We start from the raw sequence: 15,992 nt of genomic DNA, 5'->3' as shown, positions 1-15,992 counted from the left end.
GACAACCGGCCTGCTGTTGCTGCGTGTGGAATACTAAATGCCGTATGTTTGAACGCACAGCCTCAGAAATGTGTTTGTGCTGGCAGGTCCCAGTTCAGTTAGGAACGAGTGATGCTCTGCCATTCGTAAATCCCATGAAGAGTAAAGTGTGTTGGATTAAACTGGAGAGTGAAAATGAAAATGGATGATATCCCAACCTGGGCACATGCAGGGACAATTCTGTAATGAAAACTGTGGAATGTGTGGATCCGGTGAGATAAATGCTTCATGTGGCACTGAGATAAGGTCTTAAATTCAGCTTTTGCCATAATTTCCTCAAAGATATCCTTCATAATTAAAATTGCCTTCCTGGGAGGTGAGATGATGCCAGCCTTGCAACAGATTCTGGATTACTGGTTCTCAGTAAGCATTCTTCAGGAAAACAGACCTCCCATGTGTGTCCCACTGGGTTCAGACTTGATGAACTAATCAATAGGACAGCTTTCTCACCACGAGCTGAATACATTACAGTAAGTGTTCCCAGCGGTCCAGCCAGCTTTGTCTAGTGTTACAGGTATCAGTGCCAGCAAGCACTGTCTGATATGACTTTGTTTCAGATCCAGATGAAAATTGATATCCTCTACAGTATTGTTTGTGTTGGGAAAATCTTCAACTTTGAACATCTGAATGCTTTCAAAGGCAGCAAAACAATATTTGAGTTTTCTGTAGTCGTTCTACCCCTGAAACGGTGAATATTTTTTATATTAGTCATTATGGCAGCATATTAAAGATTTAACCAGTTGTGTCAAAAGGTACAATATCCCAACAGAGCACAAACCCTATCAACCAGCTCCAAATTCCTCAGATTTATTTCTGGTCCTTGATATGTGGAACTTAAACTAACTTAGCTGCTGAGGTAAAATAGTGAAAAGTTAAATACAGAGAAAAAATAAGCAGTGAATACATTGTTATAATAGAAATTAAGACCGGATAGTCTATCAGTCACAAAATAAGTATTTTTTCTCCTTTAGGTACCAATACTTTTACTCACTGTTAGTACAAATTCATGTAACAATACTTATAGAAAATATTTCTACATCATTGCTACAGAGGAAGAAGCCCAAAGACTCAATCATGGTTAATTTGGTTTGGGTTTGGAGAGCCTACATTAAGAGCTGAAGGTTTGGACTTCAGAATTGAAGTCAAGTAATTACTCTAAGGGTTCTGATGATAGGCTCTAATGCTATTAGTGTAATGGTTGCATGACGGGAGGTGTAGGATCCCGACTCCAAACTAAAAGCCTGAATGTACGACTTTCATTTCCACCAGAGTGCTCAGTTTGATTAACCATTATAATGCACAGTTATCTGCCATGCACAATGAGGAAATTACTATACTGGATATAAAAGCAATTAATCCAAGACGAGGAAAACGATTGTGAAGTGAATCAGCACACAAACAGTGGATTGGCAGCACCAGTGACAGATTTGAGGTTGGCTAAAAGGCGGAAATGTCACTGCGCAGTCCTCCAGCATTTAAAACATGAATGACTTCGGTGCACGTAGAAGTCCATCTCCTTTGTGTTCACATGTCCACCTCTGTTTTACACAAAAGAATAGTGCTACATTTAAGTGTGAGTGCTCAAAGCTCTCTGGACTAACTGGGTTTTCTCTTTGATGGTTGTTCAGACTAGGGAGCTACAGTCCAAAAAGGTAGATAAGAGCGACTTCAAACGAAGGGCTATTTGCTGATTCCAAAGTAGGCAAATGAAGGACAGGCAGATTGGACTTGTCTAATAGCTTTGGGATGTGCAGCGAGCTTACAGCATGGGTTTACATGGTGGATGTGATTATCACACCACTACTGAGGGCTTTTAACTGCTCCCACAGTCCAGTCCGGTCATCTTAAAAGGTTTAAGTTCTTCACATAGGGGTTTTTTACTTCACAAAGCCCACTGTGCTTTTTTACTCCCTCTCCCTCATTTTCCATAGCAGTGGGATGGTTTGTCACAGTGTTCCACTCCGAGTTTATTAACAGAACTTCTAGATCTTTCAGGTCTTTCTTTCCTCTTATACACTCATGATTATTTGTGAACATGACCAGAAAAGCCACCCAAAATAATATTTAAAAGAAAAAAAAAAAGAAACAAACTGCTGCCCTTTCCTTTCTGCTTGTTGTGGTTGGAAGAGCAATGATAAGAGCTCCTTTCACACCATACATTTGATCCAGTGTTAATGTACAAATATTGATTACTCCAGCTTTAGAAATACATATAGTTTTTCAATAATATAACCCAGTCTATCAAAATGCATGAAAGGCAACAATCTTATGATGCAACAGGCAATAACAGTCCCACTTTTACCTCCCGTAGGACTCCCAAAGCACATTACTTGCTTATATTATTTCTTTCACCAATGTATTCATTCATGGTTTAACTCTACAGCTTAACAATGATGCAGGATGCCATTTTGTTATTTGAATCCTGTCTAAAAAGAAATTTGGTATGGGAAATAAGAGTTCTCTAGAATTACTTTGCTGCTTTTGCTTTAATGTTTGTGTGCTTTCATTATACTATGAGAGCAAAACTAATTTTAATCAGAGCCCAGCATCCTGAGGCACATAAGTCATGGTTAAGGTTAGAAAGACTCATTTGCACTTTAACAGGACGAATGTGTAGAGACGAAATGAAAGCTGCTGAGGGGAAGGTGTTTTTCTTTTACCTGCAGCCTGCCTCTAATCTGACTAAAGGCAATGTGTTGCTCTGACCACCTGGGGGGCACATTTGGATTATACCTTTTTTAATCTCTTGTTTTAAGCTTAAATTCAGTCAGGAGATCAAATTGTAATTTTCACTTCATGCTCTCTTCATGATTTTTGTCTTTGCACCTCTGTCCTGACTGTTTCTTTTATGCATTCAGAGCCGTCATGCTGGCTTTCTAAATGCTAATTGGTTGGAGGGTGCCTGCTTTCTTTGCTGTTCAGTTTTCCGTTTCCAGGCAGTCTGATTATCACAACAGCTCAGCTTCAGAACTTAAAGCTCTGGCGCAACTGAACTTATTACATTATTGAACTTTTGGCAGAAGTATTCAGCTTGATAAACCTGGGCCAAGCATTTTGATAAGTCAGTGGCTTTTCTGCCCCAGCTGAAGAGTCATGGTTACACAAGCAGTAAAATTGGCAAGTAGGTAGTGTTGATAAGCACTCTGTGGTTACTTGTTTCTCCCACACAATTAACAGTGTCCTTAATTACTTTTGCAGTCACATTTTTCTCCCACGCTGTCCCAGACTACTAATTTGTCTGCTGTATCTGCTAGTGTGTCTTGTCCTGCCTCCACCTCTGGCACCCTCTATACTTTCATTACCCCCTACCCAAACCAGGGTTTGAATCCCATTCCCGCTTATCTTACCTCTTTTATTTCTACCCCTACCCGAACCAGGGTTTGCATCCCCACCCCGCTGTGACTGGTGTGCAGTTGGTGAGAGGCTGAGGTAGCTTGTGGCTGTAAAAAGATGGTTGTTGTGGTGTGAGGAGCAGATCTATATAGGGAGTATAGGGAATTACTTACTGAGTCTGCTCCTTTTATTTATTTATTTATTTATTTATTTATTTTTTCGTTAGCACAAGTTTCTTGTGTTTACCTTGAATAGGGATGGCTCAGGTAATCCTGAAACATCCCATAGTTAAGCTGCTATAGGCCTAGACTGCTGGGGGGCCTCATCTGTCACACCTTTCCTCACTTTACTCTCTTTATGTATATGTGATATTATTGTGGTCATTAACTCGTGTTTCCCTGTTCCAACAGATATCCTTTGAATGGTGTTACAGTGCCGCCGCGGCCCCCTCCCCCCTCCCCCCTCCCCCCCCTTTCTGTCTTCTCAAACCCCAGCTGGTCGAGGCGGATGGCCACCCTTCCTGAGTCTGGTTCTGCCAGAGGTTTCTTCCTGTTAAAAGGGAGTCGTTTCTCTCCACAGTCGCCTCAGGCACGCTCAGGACGGGAGATTGGACCGAAAAACAAAAAGTTTTCAGTGTAATCTGTTGGTTTTCTTAGCTAGGAAATTGTTTTTGAATTGGCTCTATATGAACGAATTGGATTATTTTATGAATTATGATTATTATTAATTAATTGAATTCCAATTGGCTTGAATTGGACTTACTATCTAAGTGCCTTGAGATGACATTTGTTGTATTTGGCGCTATATAAATAAAAATGAAAATGAAAATAAAATGGATGCATTAAACAGCCCTCCATTTTTTCCCCTCTTTTTCTGTCTGGCTCAGCTGTGTCGTGTTGTGGACGAAAATACAGGATCCTTTGACATGCAAAAAAATAGATGTTTATAAGGCATTTTTATCTTGGTTTTTATTAAAGGTTTGCACCTTCTCTATTTTTTGCTAAAGCTGTGTTGATGAAAAAAAATCGAATCATAAAGACAGAAATTCTTCAGTTCCAGCCCAAATATTTGACTGAATCATGATCAGTTTGTTTCCAATTCAAGTACTAGTTTCAGTGAATTGTTCATCTTTTTAATTAAATTAGAGCAGTTTTAAAGACAGTTTTTTTTTCATAGGTTTTTATGGATATTAACTGGTGAAATGCCTAATCACAGGTCGCTGGAAGAAAGCCAGCCATGATTGCTGCCAGCGATGTATTACAGTAATATTGGAGGGATGGGTCAAATCCATGATTGCTCACAGGAAGCTGACTGGCTGTGCGAGAGAGGCCAGCTCCTCACAGCTTTGTCCCGGCTCTGAATAATTCAACTAAGCAGAAGAGGCCTGGAGAGGAGATATGGGTTGAAGATGATCTCGGAGCACAAGCACCAGGAAATTGACTTTTTGACATCAGAATTGGCTGGAGAGGCATGTTTGGAGGTTCAAGCGAGAGTATCTATTACAGTATGTGCGCATGTGGATTTGGATGTAGCAACACAAATGGACCCTCCTTCATTAATTGATCATCTTTCTCTCAGTGTCTGGCTTGCAGGGTCAATTTAGCATGTCCACGAGTGCATGAATTAGAGGGTGTACACATGCATTTTTTAGCTTAAAGCAGAGCAAGACAGTCCATACTCTTTTCTTTTCTTTTCCTTTATTGGACTTTTTGTCATTGTAAGGGAATCACACTACAACATCGGACACACACATGATGTGGCAAACCAAGACAGAAAGATTCCTAACCCTCATCTCTTCATTTGTGTTTTTAGGTGCCCCTGGTTGACTAAGGTAATCTCTCCCGCTGTGCCTCTCTACAATGGCCTGGTCTTCCTCTTCGTCTTGGCCAACTTCTGCATGGCAACCTTCATGGACCCTGGTATTTACCCCAGAGGTCTGTATACATGTCTAAGCTGCATCTCTTACATTTGCCCGACATTTTACAATATAATTGATAATATCTGTCATTGTAGATGTTCACATAAAGTTGAGCTATGTTTCCGTCCTGTTGCATCCTCATGTAGAAGGTAGATATTTAACAACATGGTATTCATCAGAGCACCACAGTGTTTTGCTACCCTATTATCTGCCTTTTACAGCCTGTTGAAATCCACTCGCTTCGACAGGTGGAAGTTTTACAAGTGTTCACAACAAGGTTGTATTGAGTATTCTTGAGCTGTTCAGCCTGTCAAATAATGCACAATGAGTTATGGAGTTGGGTTCCTTGTTCTTAACCCTACTGAGCTTAAGTAAAGGTGAATGGAACCATTACTGGGCATGTTTACAGTGTAAATGAAAAGGCCCTGCCAAATAGACTAACATTTTCTGCTCTGAAGGAGGAATAATCACAATGTTGTAGGAAATGTCAGTTAGCCTACCTGTCTGCACAGAGATAACCGTGACCTTATGTTGCAACTGCCCTGCATGGGTTTATTGATGAATCTCATAATGTTATATTTAAAAGGCAGTAAATTAAACATAAAAAAATATCCATTTGAAGAAAATGACAAATTAAATGCTCAGAAGATGAAATGAAACCAAAATTCTGAAAGTTTGAATGAAAGTTTTATGTTATTTTGCCATTTTCATTCTGTTTTCAAGTTTTCAAGATACACTACAATTTGTGGCTCTCAGGGTATTTTTTTCCCCCCTCTTTCTAAATTTTTTCATGGTTAATAAAAGAGGTTTTAGAATCATGCAGGATCGCAGGACTTTTGGGTTAGGGTTTTTTCATGTCTTCGTTAGAGTGCAGGATAACTTATGTTGTTAGTGTTGGTCAAAATAACCCTGCAATATATGTGTAGCCAAATCAGCTGAAGCGGTTATGTTCTTTTTTTCACTCTGTTTTTGTTTCACTTGTAAACCTAAGCCCTTATGGTAAAAATGCCCAAATGTTTTGATCCAAATAATGTTCCGATATATAGTTCTAATTACAGCTGTATTAGTAAACTTGTGCTTGTCAACAAAGTATTCAGTGACCATGAATGGAATACACAAAGGTTTTCTCGAGACTGAAGCTCCATCACGAGGCCAGACACAGAAATGTATAGAAATGCAACTCGCTCTCTGCTGGATGGTTAAATAGGCAACTAAAATTACTAAAATTAGCTTTATAAAGAGTCCAGTTTGTTTTAATGGTAGTTGTTTTAAGATGGCTCATGTAACGTTTTTCTGAACAAAGGACACTAGTTTTCATAGAAACAGAATGATGGTATTTAAACAACATACGTGTGGCTCATCTTAATATGAGTCATAATGTCATCAAACTGCCTCAGTTCGGTCCTTTTACAGAGCAGCATTAGCATAAAGTTTGCTAACAGTAGCTAACGCCAGCCACCGTAAAACTACTGGTCATAGATGAGCGCACAATTCCTGGATTTGTTTTCTTCCAAATAAGTTTAGTTTCTAATCTTTTAAGGGAAAGATTTTTGTCATTGTGAAGTATATGTTCTCATTTTCAGAAGACAAACAATGATGAGACAAAGTTGTGCCCACTAAAGGCAGTTCACACTGCCTAACTGTCATTGAACAACATAATAAAATTTAGAGTCCTTTAAATGTAATTTGCCTACCTTTTATATATTGTAAGTGTACAGTTTAGTCTTTCTATAAAGATGATGCACTTAGGATCAGTAACAACAAACACTTGCGCATGCAGAGGCAGAAACACGTGTCTGTGTCCGGTGATTCATAATTCCAAAGATAATTGATTATTACTACCCATAATGCTGATGTTTCAGCTGACCTTCACATGAGCAGTCAAACTCGAGGTAATGAACTCTGAAGATTCCAGGAGTTGGATGAATAAACATAAATAGCGATGCCAGGAACACGCCTATATGATAGAGTCAGACTTTACATACATGTAGATACAATAAGGTGTAGGTTCCTCTTCTCAACAAGTGGGGGAATATATGTGAAAAAACTTAGCAAAGTGGAACAAATGTCTACATTCTTTGGCAAAAGAAGTGAAAATATCATAGGTCATCATTTTTTCACATGTGAAGGCTGTGGAAATCTACGGCATTTTGTAAGAAAAGAGCCAATCTGTGGCTGCTTGCATTGTGATTTTGTAGAAAAAAAAGCTGAAAGAGGAAGAGCAAGTGTAAAAGCTGTTTGTGTCTGCTGATTTGGTAAGCGGTTTACCTTAAAAATCTATTTGAATCAACTTGAGAGCCATAATAACAGAGCAGCTTCTCACTATGGAACATTTCATTCCTGTGCTCTGCCTTTGCCTTTTTCTCTCTTCTTTTCCCCTTCCACTCTCTTTCGCGTGCATTTTGTGTGTATGTGTGTGCTCGGCTACCTGGCTCTCCCTGCAGTTATTATTATACTGTGAAATGAATTTCTCAAGTTGGAGTTTCAATTGAATGAACCCTTTGATCGGCTGAAAGACTTTTTATTTTCTGCTGTAGTTTCAAAGCGCAAAGCTTTGTATTTCAGGGGAGGTTTCATATAAACAGATTGACGTAGAATCCCTCAAAAGACTGCAAATCTAACAGTTGTGCTCTCATGTTGTAGGTTGGAGGTTGTTGCTTCAGTTATCTTCAGGTCAGATGAAGCACAGCACTAACTCTGCTATATGTGAAGTTAGTTTAGTTTTTTTTCTCCTGATAAAAAAGGCAGCCAATCTAAGAATGCATGTACTTGTGAGGAAATGGATTACTATTGTATATTAATCACATTGTTCTAAGCTAATGGAGTAAGTCACATATACAAAACTGTTCTTCTCTCTCAGTGTGTTTGCTCTCTCTGCAGACAGATAACAGCGGGGATGAGCTTCATTTAAGGTGCTCCCCTGTTGTCCCTGTCAAACGGAATTGTAAATCATAACCAACTCTGGTGGTGCCCCATGAGTGAAATAAATGTTTTTCCTCACACTCTATCACCTCACAAGCTCTGTTAATGCGTTTTGTCTGTGGGTGTGTGTGTCCCACAGCGGATGAGGATGAGGACAAGGACGATGATTTCCGAGCGCCGCTCTACAAAAACGTGGAGATCAAAGGCATTCAGGTCCGGATGAAGTGGTGTGCCACCTGTCACTTCTACAGGCCGCCTCGCTGCTCGCATTGCAGCGTCTGTGACAACTGTGTGGAGGTGTGTATGTGTGATCACACACTCACACACACCAGTGCAAGACAGACTGTTTGGGCGGTTGTGGTTCTACTTGCTGTTGAATCCTTGGTTGTACTTAGTTTTTCACACACTTCTTCTGCATTTTGGCTTTGCTTTAGTTCTATTATGACTACAGTGGAATTTGTCATGTGTAGTTGCTCATCTTAGGTTGTATTTAATTTATTTTAAAACCAAATACGGACCAGATGATTCTTTTATCACCTGCTAATACGTAATACCTTAGGACTGAGCGAAGTTGTGCTTCAATTTTTGCACGACTTTATACGTTTGACCGCAAAAGGATCCCACATGCTGCAGTAATGTTGAGTAAAACAACTTGTTATCTCTGTCAGCTGTCTAATGATTTTGTACCACTCCATTCAGGTTCTTCAGCTATATAATATTTTTTTTTTGTTTGTTTGTTTTTAACATGTACTCTATTTCAAATTCCTCAACTACATTCAAATCTGGGCTTTTACTCTGAAGGTCTATATCCCCGATTTGCTAATGTCTTTAGGATTATTAGCCAGCTCAAAGGTCCACCTTTGTTCAACTTCAACTTTTGGACAGATGGTCTCGTGAGGACTCTCTGATTTGATCAAATTTATAGTTGAATCAGTAACAGCAAGGTCCCTATTCCCCATGGCTGTGAAACAACCACAAACCAAAACACCACCAAGATTCACCCAGTTGGCACGAAGCTCTCCCAAAAAGCTGTCTGTGTCCCAAATGTTCTGGGGTTTGTCTATATGTTTATTGGCAAACTTCAGTTTTGCTCTGATGTTCATTTTGGAGGTTTTTATTATTACACTTTAAATGCAGGTCTTTCTGATTGCACACTCGCACTTTGGATACAACTGTTGCAAGAGTTCCAAATCTGATGAAATTTTGTGGGTCTTGGATGCTTCTTTTTGCATCAAGCATCTGCTCTTGGGCTGTCCTGGGAAAACTGTCAGCTATCTGAAATCCACATCACTTGTAAATGATTTTCTAATCAGTTGAATGATTTATTTCACAACATTTGGAGATGTCTTTTGAACCCTTGCTGGACATATAGAGATCAATGGCTCTCTTTTGATTTTGGTATGAAGTCACCGAACACATCAAAAGCAAAGAGAACCCCAGAACTAACATGGTGGAGGTTAACATCGGGCAGGTCCTACCTGACACTCAGCAAAGGAGGCTCTGATTTCTTCTCCCATGATTGTAACTCCCTCCCCTCCTCCTCCTCAGGACTTTGACCATCACTGTCCATGGGTGAACAACTGCATTGGACGGAGGAACTACCGATACTTCTTCCTCTTCCTGCTGTCGCTGAGTGTTCACATGGTGGGAGTTTTCTCCTTTGGCCTCATCTTCGTCCTCCACCACAGAGAAAGGCTGGGAGCACTGCACACCACTGTCACGTATCCTTTCACTGAGGAAAATCTTGCAAAAATCTGTAATTCCAGTGCTCATTTTAAATCTTAGATTGTGTCGATGTGCATGCACCATTAGTTTTTTTTTTTTTTTTTGAGTCCTAGTCTGTCTTCATTCGGTCACTGTTGTGGTCAACCTTGACTTTTGTGTCCAGCATGGTGGTGATGTGTATAGCAGGGCTTTTCTTTATTCCAGTCATAGGACTCACAGGTTTTCATATGGTGCTTGTAGCTCGTGGCCGAACAACCAACGAACAGGTGAAGGAGCTGATCAAATGCTTTGTGGTGAAATGCACACATAGTCAGTTCATTCAGTTTTTGAATTTGCATGAATGTAAACAATCAACACACACTCTAAAGAAAATCCATCAAATACTAATGAACAACACAAATACTGTATTCCTAGACTCAACATGTTTTATTATCAATCTTTTTTGTATTCAAGCGTCAGTCCCCTGTATCTATAAGTATGTGCATGCACATTTTTTGCATGCGCTGTGGCCTTTTGCTTCCGTTGCTGTCGGCTCTAAACAAATCATTATGGTCCTCAGGTGACGGGCAAGTTTCGTGGAGGAGTAAATCCTTTCACCAAGGGTTGCTGTGGCAATGTGGAGTATGTCTTATTTAGTCCCCTGGCACCCAGGTAAGATGCTTTACTCTGCTATATCTCTGTGTGTTCTCAGTTTTTCTTGCTAAGTACATTGAGAAAAAAAACTGTGTATATGAACACAAATGTGTTCCTGTAGATGTGCATGTGCAAAATGATTGTAGTGATACGGCAGACCATAGATATGTATCGAGTTCTGCCTGAAAGCAGCCAGCAACCCTGGGGGAAGGCAACTGTCTAAGAGAATTGACTCAGCCTGTAGACATACAGTTAATGGGAAACTCTGCAGAGCTAGTCACCATGCTTTTTACACACACACACACGCATCACTTAAACCCTGTGAAGTTTTACATCCTATAGGGACAGGCCACTATAACAGTCAACAGTACAATTGCACAGCAGTACAATTGCACAGGGAATGGGATGTGCGAGTGAAATATTGTTCTTCCAGCATCTGCTGATCAGATTTGTGATTTACTGAACCACTGACTCAGATAATGTTTAACTTGACTATTACTGAAAGACTTAAGAAAAGCATTTTAAAATCTGACATCGTATTGGGGATGTTCTTTGACTCAAAGCACTTAAAGTAGGAGTTGATTGCTTGAAGCATGTGCATTGAAAATATAGTCTACATTTTACTTTCCACATTTCAATCGTATTCATTAGACTGTCATAAGAGTTACAGGGAGAGGCTTTCAATTCTATTTTATATAACTGGCTGACATGCTATGTTGTGTCTGAAATGTCCTCAGTAGACAAGCCCAGTGAGACTTTGAAATACAATGTATAGAACTGTATTGTATTTAAAGGCAAACGTGAGTTGAAAATTGACTGTAAAGTTTAGTATATGTCAAATAAAGTAATGTGACATGACTATAAAGAGCCTGGTTGCTCATGTGCTGTGACATGGCCCATTTTTTGCAGGTACACGATGGACCCCAGGAAAAAATCCCATGTCAAAATTCAGCCCCCATTCATCAGACCAGACCTCTCAGACAAGCAAATCACCATCAAGGTCAGCGACAATGGCATTCACAGCACCATAATCAGCTCTAAGGTGAGCAGTTCACAATTATCACTGAACTCTCTCATGTTGTTCCGTCACAGAGTTGACCTCCAGCTATTCCTGTGTCTAATTTTCCTTTCTCTCTGGGTATGATTGCTGCACATTCCTAGCATGGCGCATCCCAGTCCCATTGTAAGGCAGACAGGGATTCGAGAAGACAGAATAAATCACCAAATTAGAGCATTTCCACTTCACAAAAGCAGAATAACATTCGATTGACATAAAAAACAAATAGCTTAGAAAAGTGACAGTGAATCTTACCATTGCTGACCTGGAAGGATACACTATGTTTCTATATATGGCTGGATTTAAAGGCAAAAGCAAATGCTTTGGATTTAAGTTTTTACCTCTCACTCTGCCAACCTGTGTGCAAAAACCATATACTGGACATCTGCAGTCAGCGCAACATAATCTTTACTTTCACACTGTGGGAGGCTGAGGTCAACAAACAGATTCAGTTGTTTGTTTCAAGTCTAATAATGCAGAGTGTTGTGCTGTATGGAATCAATGCAGATACAGTTGTCTCTAATACAGAGGCCGGATTACTCAGCTGACAGATTGTCAGTCAAATGCTTGCGTCAGGTTTTCAATTTTTTTAAAAATCAAGAAAAAAAGAAAAGGATCAGTCTTGAGATATTAGATCAAAACCCTCTCATATTAGTTTGAGATATTTGAAGGAGGGGCATTTTTCCTTTAATGGATATTTGCAGTTAAGACAAAACAGGAGCTATGAGGAAGAGTACAGAGGAATGGCTAGCAGCAAAGGCTCAGACAGCAGATTGATGCATGTATGTGAACAGCTACTTCTTCATAATGATGTGTGTTGAATATGTTTTTATCATGCATATGTGATGTAACACAAGACCCACTTCAGGCACATATTCATTGTCAGTCTAATTTAATGTGTTGAGGCAAGTAAATTCAGGTTATTTTTCCTTTTAAATTAAATCATTTTCACAGGTTTACATTTCAGGAGGAAAAACTTTTCTGTAACAGGGAAGGATTGAATTATTTTAGGATCAAATTAGAAAAGTATCTGCCTTATAGGGAAATTGCATTGATTTTACACTGTGTAAACTCTGTGTACAGGTATTGGGAATGCTTCCCCAAAAAATCAGCGATGATACAAAGTTTGATGAATTGTTAACTATTCAAGTGACGTAGGTTCTGAAGACTACATGCTCAAAAGTAGGGTGGAAAAATATGTGGATTTCACAAGACTTATGTAGCTCTCTTATCTTTGGTAAAGCTCAGGCTTAGACTAAACTGACGGGGGTTTCATATGTGCACGGGCTGACCTGTGGAGTTTTCATTAGTGATAGAAACAGATACTCTGTTGAGTAAAACTGTGACATGATTTTCTTATTGCTCCAATAGATATATAAAAGAATATGTATTAGCTCTTGTAGAGCAGCAACCAGGTTTAGCTCTACCCTGTGTGAGAGCTGGGTTGGTGCATCCTTAACAACAGATGGTCCTCTCTGCTAAATGTGCCGTTCCCCCACCTGTTCCGAGTGCTTTTAACACCCCTCTCTCCTCCATGCAGTCCAAAAACAGCCTTGATGGTCTGGACAACAAAGAAACCCAGCCACCGCTGCCACCCAAAGCTGACAGGTACAACCAGCTGAAAAGCCAGCTGACCTCCAGTGAAGGTAAGAAGCACAGCCTCTTCTTGTCAGTCATCTTCAATCCCATTACTCTTTCTTGTCCCGGTTGCACCGTGCCGCAATTCCCCAAACTCCCTCTGTACACCACCAGTGCCACGGTTTGTGAGTTGGCACTGGTTAGGCCTGATGAATATTTGTTCCCATTTTTTTAATGCCTGGCCAGAGAATTGGTGCGATCTGTGGTGATCAGGCAAGCCCTGCACACTGAATCAGCACCAGCAGATTTGTGCTACAATTTGAGAGTGAATCATTGCAACATGAATCACCTTCTTTTTTCTGTAGTAACTGTCCACTATCAGATCTTTCACACATCTGTGTAATCTGTGAAAAGGGGTACAGTTGCATTCAATAGTATGAACTGTGAATTGTATATACAGTGGTGTGAACAGCAGGTTCCCTTCTGAGGGTCTACAGTGTCATGCTGCATTATGTCAGGGAGTGAACACTCTCTGCCTATCCACAGAGCGCTACTGCTGCCTGCTGGTACCTAAAGGCACTGCAGTTGTTTGAAATGGATTGCTTTTATTTCTGTCAAATCTGAAAACTCCTCATTTAAGGAAGATCTGTTTACATTTCTCTCCAAAACATTAATGCATCAGAGTAGAAACAACTAATTGCTAAAGAGTGCCGTTTACACATTTTAATTTCGCGTTTGTCAAACTGACTCGTGCAATTTTGCTCATGCATCACTAGGTCGGAATCATGATTCTGTGGATTTCCACAAGCCTAACTCTGATAATAACATTCTGTTTCGAGGTCTTTCACACATTCCCAGAAATATCCGCCTTAGCTGACTGCTATGACATGTCATGTTATGTATCTCTAACTTGTTTTTTCTCATGTGCCGTTTCCTTTTTTCTTGTCCCCTATGTATTGCAGAAAGTTCTCTTTCTGGTAAGACCCACCCATCCACTCCAGCCATGTACAAATTCAGGCCATCCTTTGGCACCATGCCTAAAGTCCACTACCACAATGCAGGAGAGAGGGTAAGAAAATTCATTTTATATTACCATTGATATGATATTATGAACATCAATTCCAGATTATGACTTGGATGGCATTTCGTGTTTGTTCCTCAGATTGTCATGCCAGATGACCGGAAGACTTCGGCTATCTTGGAAGAAGGTGTCCGGAGTCACGACTACAGATCTGAGCCAAACCTAGACCTGCCTGAGTATGCCAATGCTCCACTCCACCGCACTTTCCAGTCTTCCCCTCTCCAGCTGGACTCTGACCCTGTAAACTCCTCCCGCTCTCTCAGCCTGAAGCAGGGTCACCGCCGGGCAGAGAAGGGCCAGCGCCAGGACCTGCCGCCCCAGACAGTAACGTCCACCCAATACAAGGGTGTCTTTTCTCCAAACACGCTCTCAAATCGTAACGGTAGTCTATCTTACGACAGCCTGCTCAACCCCAGCATCTCTCCAGCCAACGCAAGTGAGTGCATGGCCCACCGTGTTGTGCCCTCCACAGGATTCCACTCACCCTACCTGCCCACCAAAATGTGCCACATCCGAGAACCTGAAATGCATAGACAACAGGTTGCTCCGATGTACAGTCCAGTGATGCCCCCCAGGGGCGTGGGCAGACAATCCCCTCACCTAAGGGACAGGGACCCATCTCCAGTGCGCTATGATAACCTCTCCCAGACCATCATGGCCTCCATCCAAGAGCGAAAGGAGATGGAGGAGAGAGAGAAGCGACAGATACTGCACGGGCGCTCCCAGACCCATGTCTATGCCCAGGACTCTGGTGTGTTTGATGGGGGTTATGGTCTACCACCCAGTGCTTGCTATCCAGATGGATCTCGTGGCCCTGGCTCCAGAGGTCCAACACCCCCAGCTTATGGAGGCTCCAGGGACAACCTTATGGGGGTTGGCCTGGTGAGCTATGGTCAAAGAACCCCAGTGCTGCGCCATGCTGGCTCCACTCTGGGCCGCGCCTCTCGGACTTCTTCCACCTCACTGCACACAGATCACAGTAGCACCAACAGCAGCCAGAGCAGGGCCCCAAACCTTGAGGGCCTTTATCGTTCCCCAGCTCACCAGCCACACTCCCCTGCTATGCCCCGATCCCCCTCCTACTCCCACCAGAAACTGTCCTACATCAATGCTTATCAGAAGACGGACTCACCTCGGCTGGGGGGCCCAAGGTATGAATCCTAATGTCAACCCTGGGGGACTGCATGCATTGTAGAGAGCCAGTGGGAAATGGTGGTATTCCCACTGAAAACTTTGCTATTTTTGCTGGACATAGCCAGTGATTTATGGGCTCTTGTGTAGTACTCCTAACTAAGGTTACATGTAGCATTTGTAAAAGATGTATAGTATTTATCCAGATGTTCTGTTCTGTCCATTTATTCACATGATCTGTTTGGTGTAAATTTGCACATTCTATTCTCATTTGTTTGCTGTTTGCCTTTCTAGAAAAGTTTATTTTTTGCATTATTTCACAAATGACAGATGAATAAAACACTGTTTGACTCCTCATGTTCTTTTTCATTTGCATGCTTCATCTAACGGTCCCAAAAGTTGGTCTTCACTAACAAGTATGCCTTGAAGCAATCATACATGCTGCTGTTTATCTTCTTCTTTCATTTAAAACTGTATTCATCCGGACAGCTAATCTGCATGTCTCGACAGCCCTAGTTGTTCAGTGTGTGTTGAGGCTCTTTGTGTTGATCATTTCTTCTGTTCTTTTCTTTCCA

General features: G+C 41.1%; 1 protein-coding gene across 3 annotated transcripts in view; it reads left to right on the top strand.

Moving 5' to 3' along the window:
* The window catches only part of zdhhc8b (zDHHC palmitoyltransferase 8b), a 62,685-nt gene that overhangs the window by 44,027 nt on the left and 2,666 nt on the right, over window positions 1-15,992 (top strand). Inside the window, exons 2-11 of one of the 3 annotated variants that reach the window (XM_075468362.1) lie at window positions 5,185-5,306; window positions 8,352-8,509; window positions 9,761-9,933; window positions 10,101-10,203; window positions 10,497-10,588; window positions 11,480-11,612; window positions 13,168-13,273; window positions 14,168-14,274; window positions 14,368-15,437; window positions 15,817-15,976. In XM_075468362.1, the coding sequence (XP_075324477.1) occupies window positions 5,185-5,306; window positions 8,352-8,509; window positions 9,761-9,933; window positions 10,101-10,203; window positions 10,497-10,588; window positions 11,480-11,612; window positions 13,168-13,273; window positions 14,168-14,274; window positions 14,368-15,437; window positions 15,817-15,844 (2,092 nt within the window). In that variant the 3' untranslated portion in view covers window positions 15,845-15,976. Of the gene's footprint in view, window positions 1-5,184; window positions 5,307-8,351; window positions 8,510-9,760; window positions 9,934-10,100; window positions 10,204-10,496; window positions 10,589-11,479; window positions 11,613-13,167; window positions 13,274-14,167; window positions 14,275-14,367; window positions 15,438-15,816; window positions 15,977-15,992 lie in introns of those variants that run through there. The other 2 variants (XM_075468361.1, XM_075468360.1) reach the window with 2 other exon arrangements.

This window comes from Odontesthes bonariensis, chromosome 6, assembly GCF_027942865.1.
Source record: "Odontesthes bonariensis isolate fOdoBon6 chromosome 6, fOdoBon6.hap1, whole genome shotgun sequence".
Classification (NCBI taxonomy): Eukaryota; Metazoa; Chordata; class Actinopteri; order Atheriniformes; family Atherinopsidae; genus Odontesthes; species Odontesthes bonariensis.
Note: the sequence above shows the minus strand (reverse complement) of the source record. Positions and strands in the feature narration are given on the sequence as shown.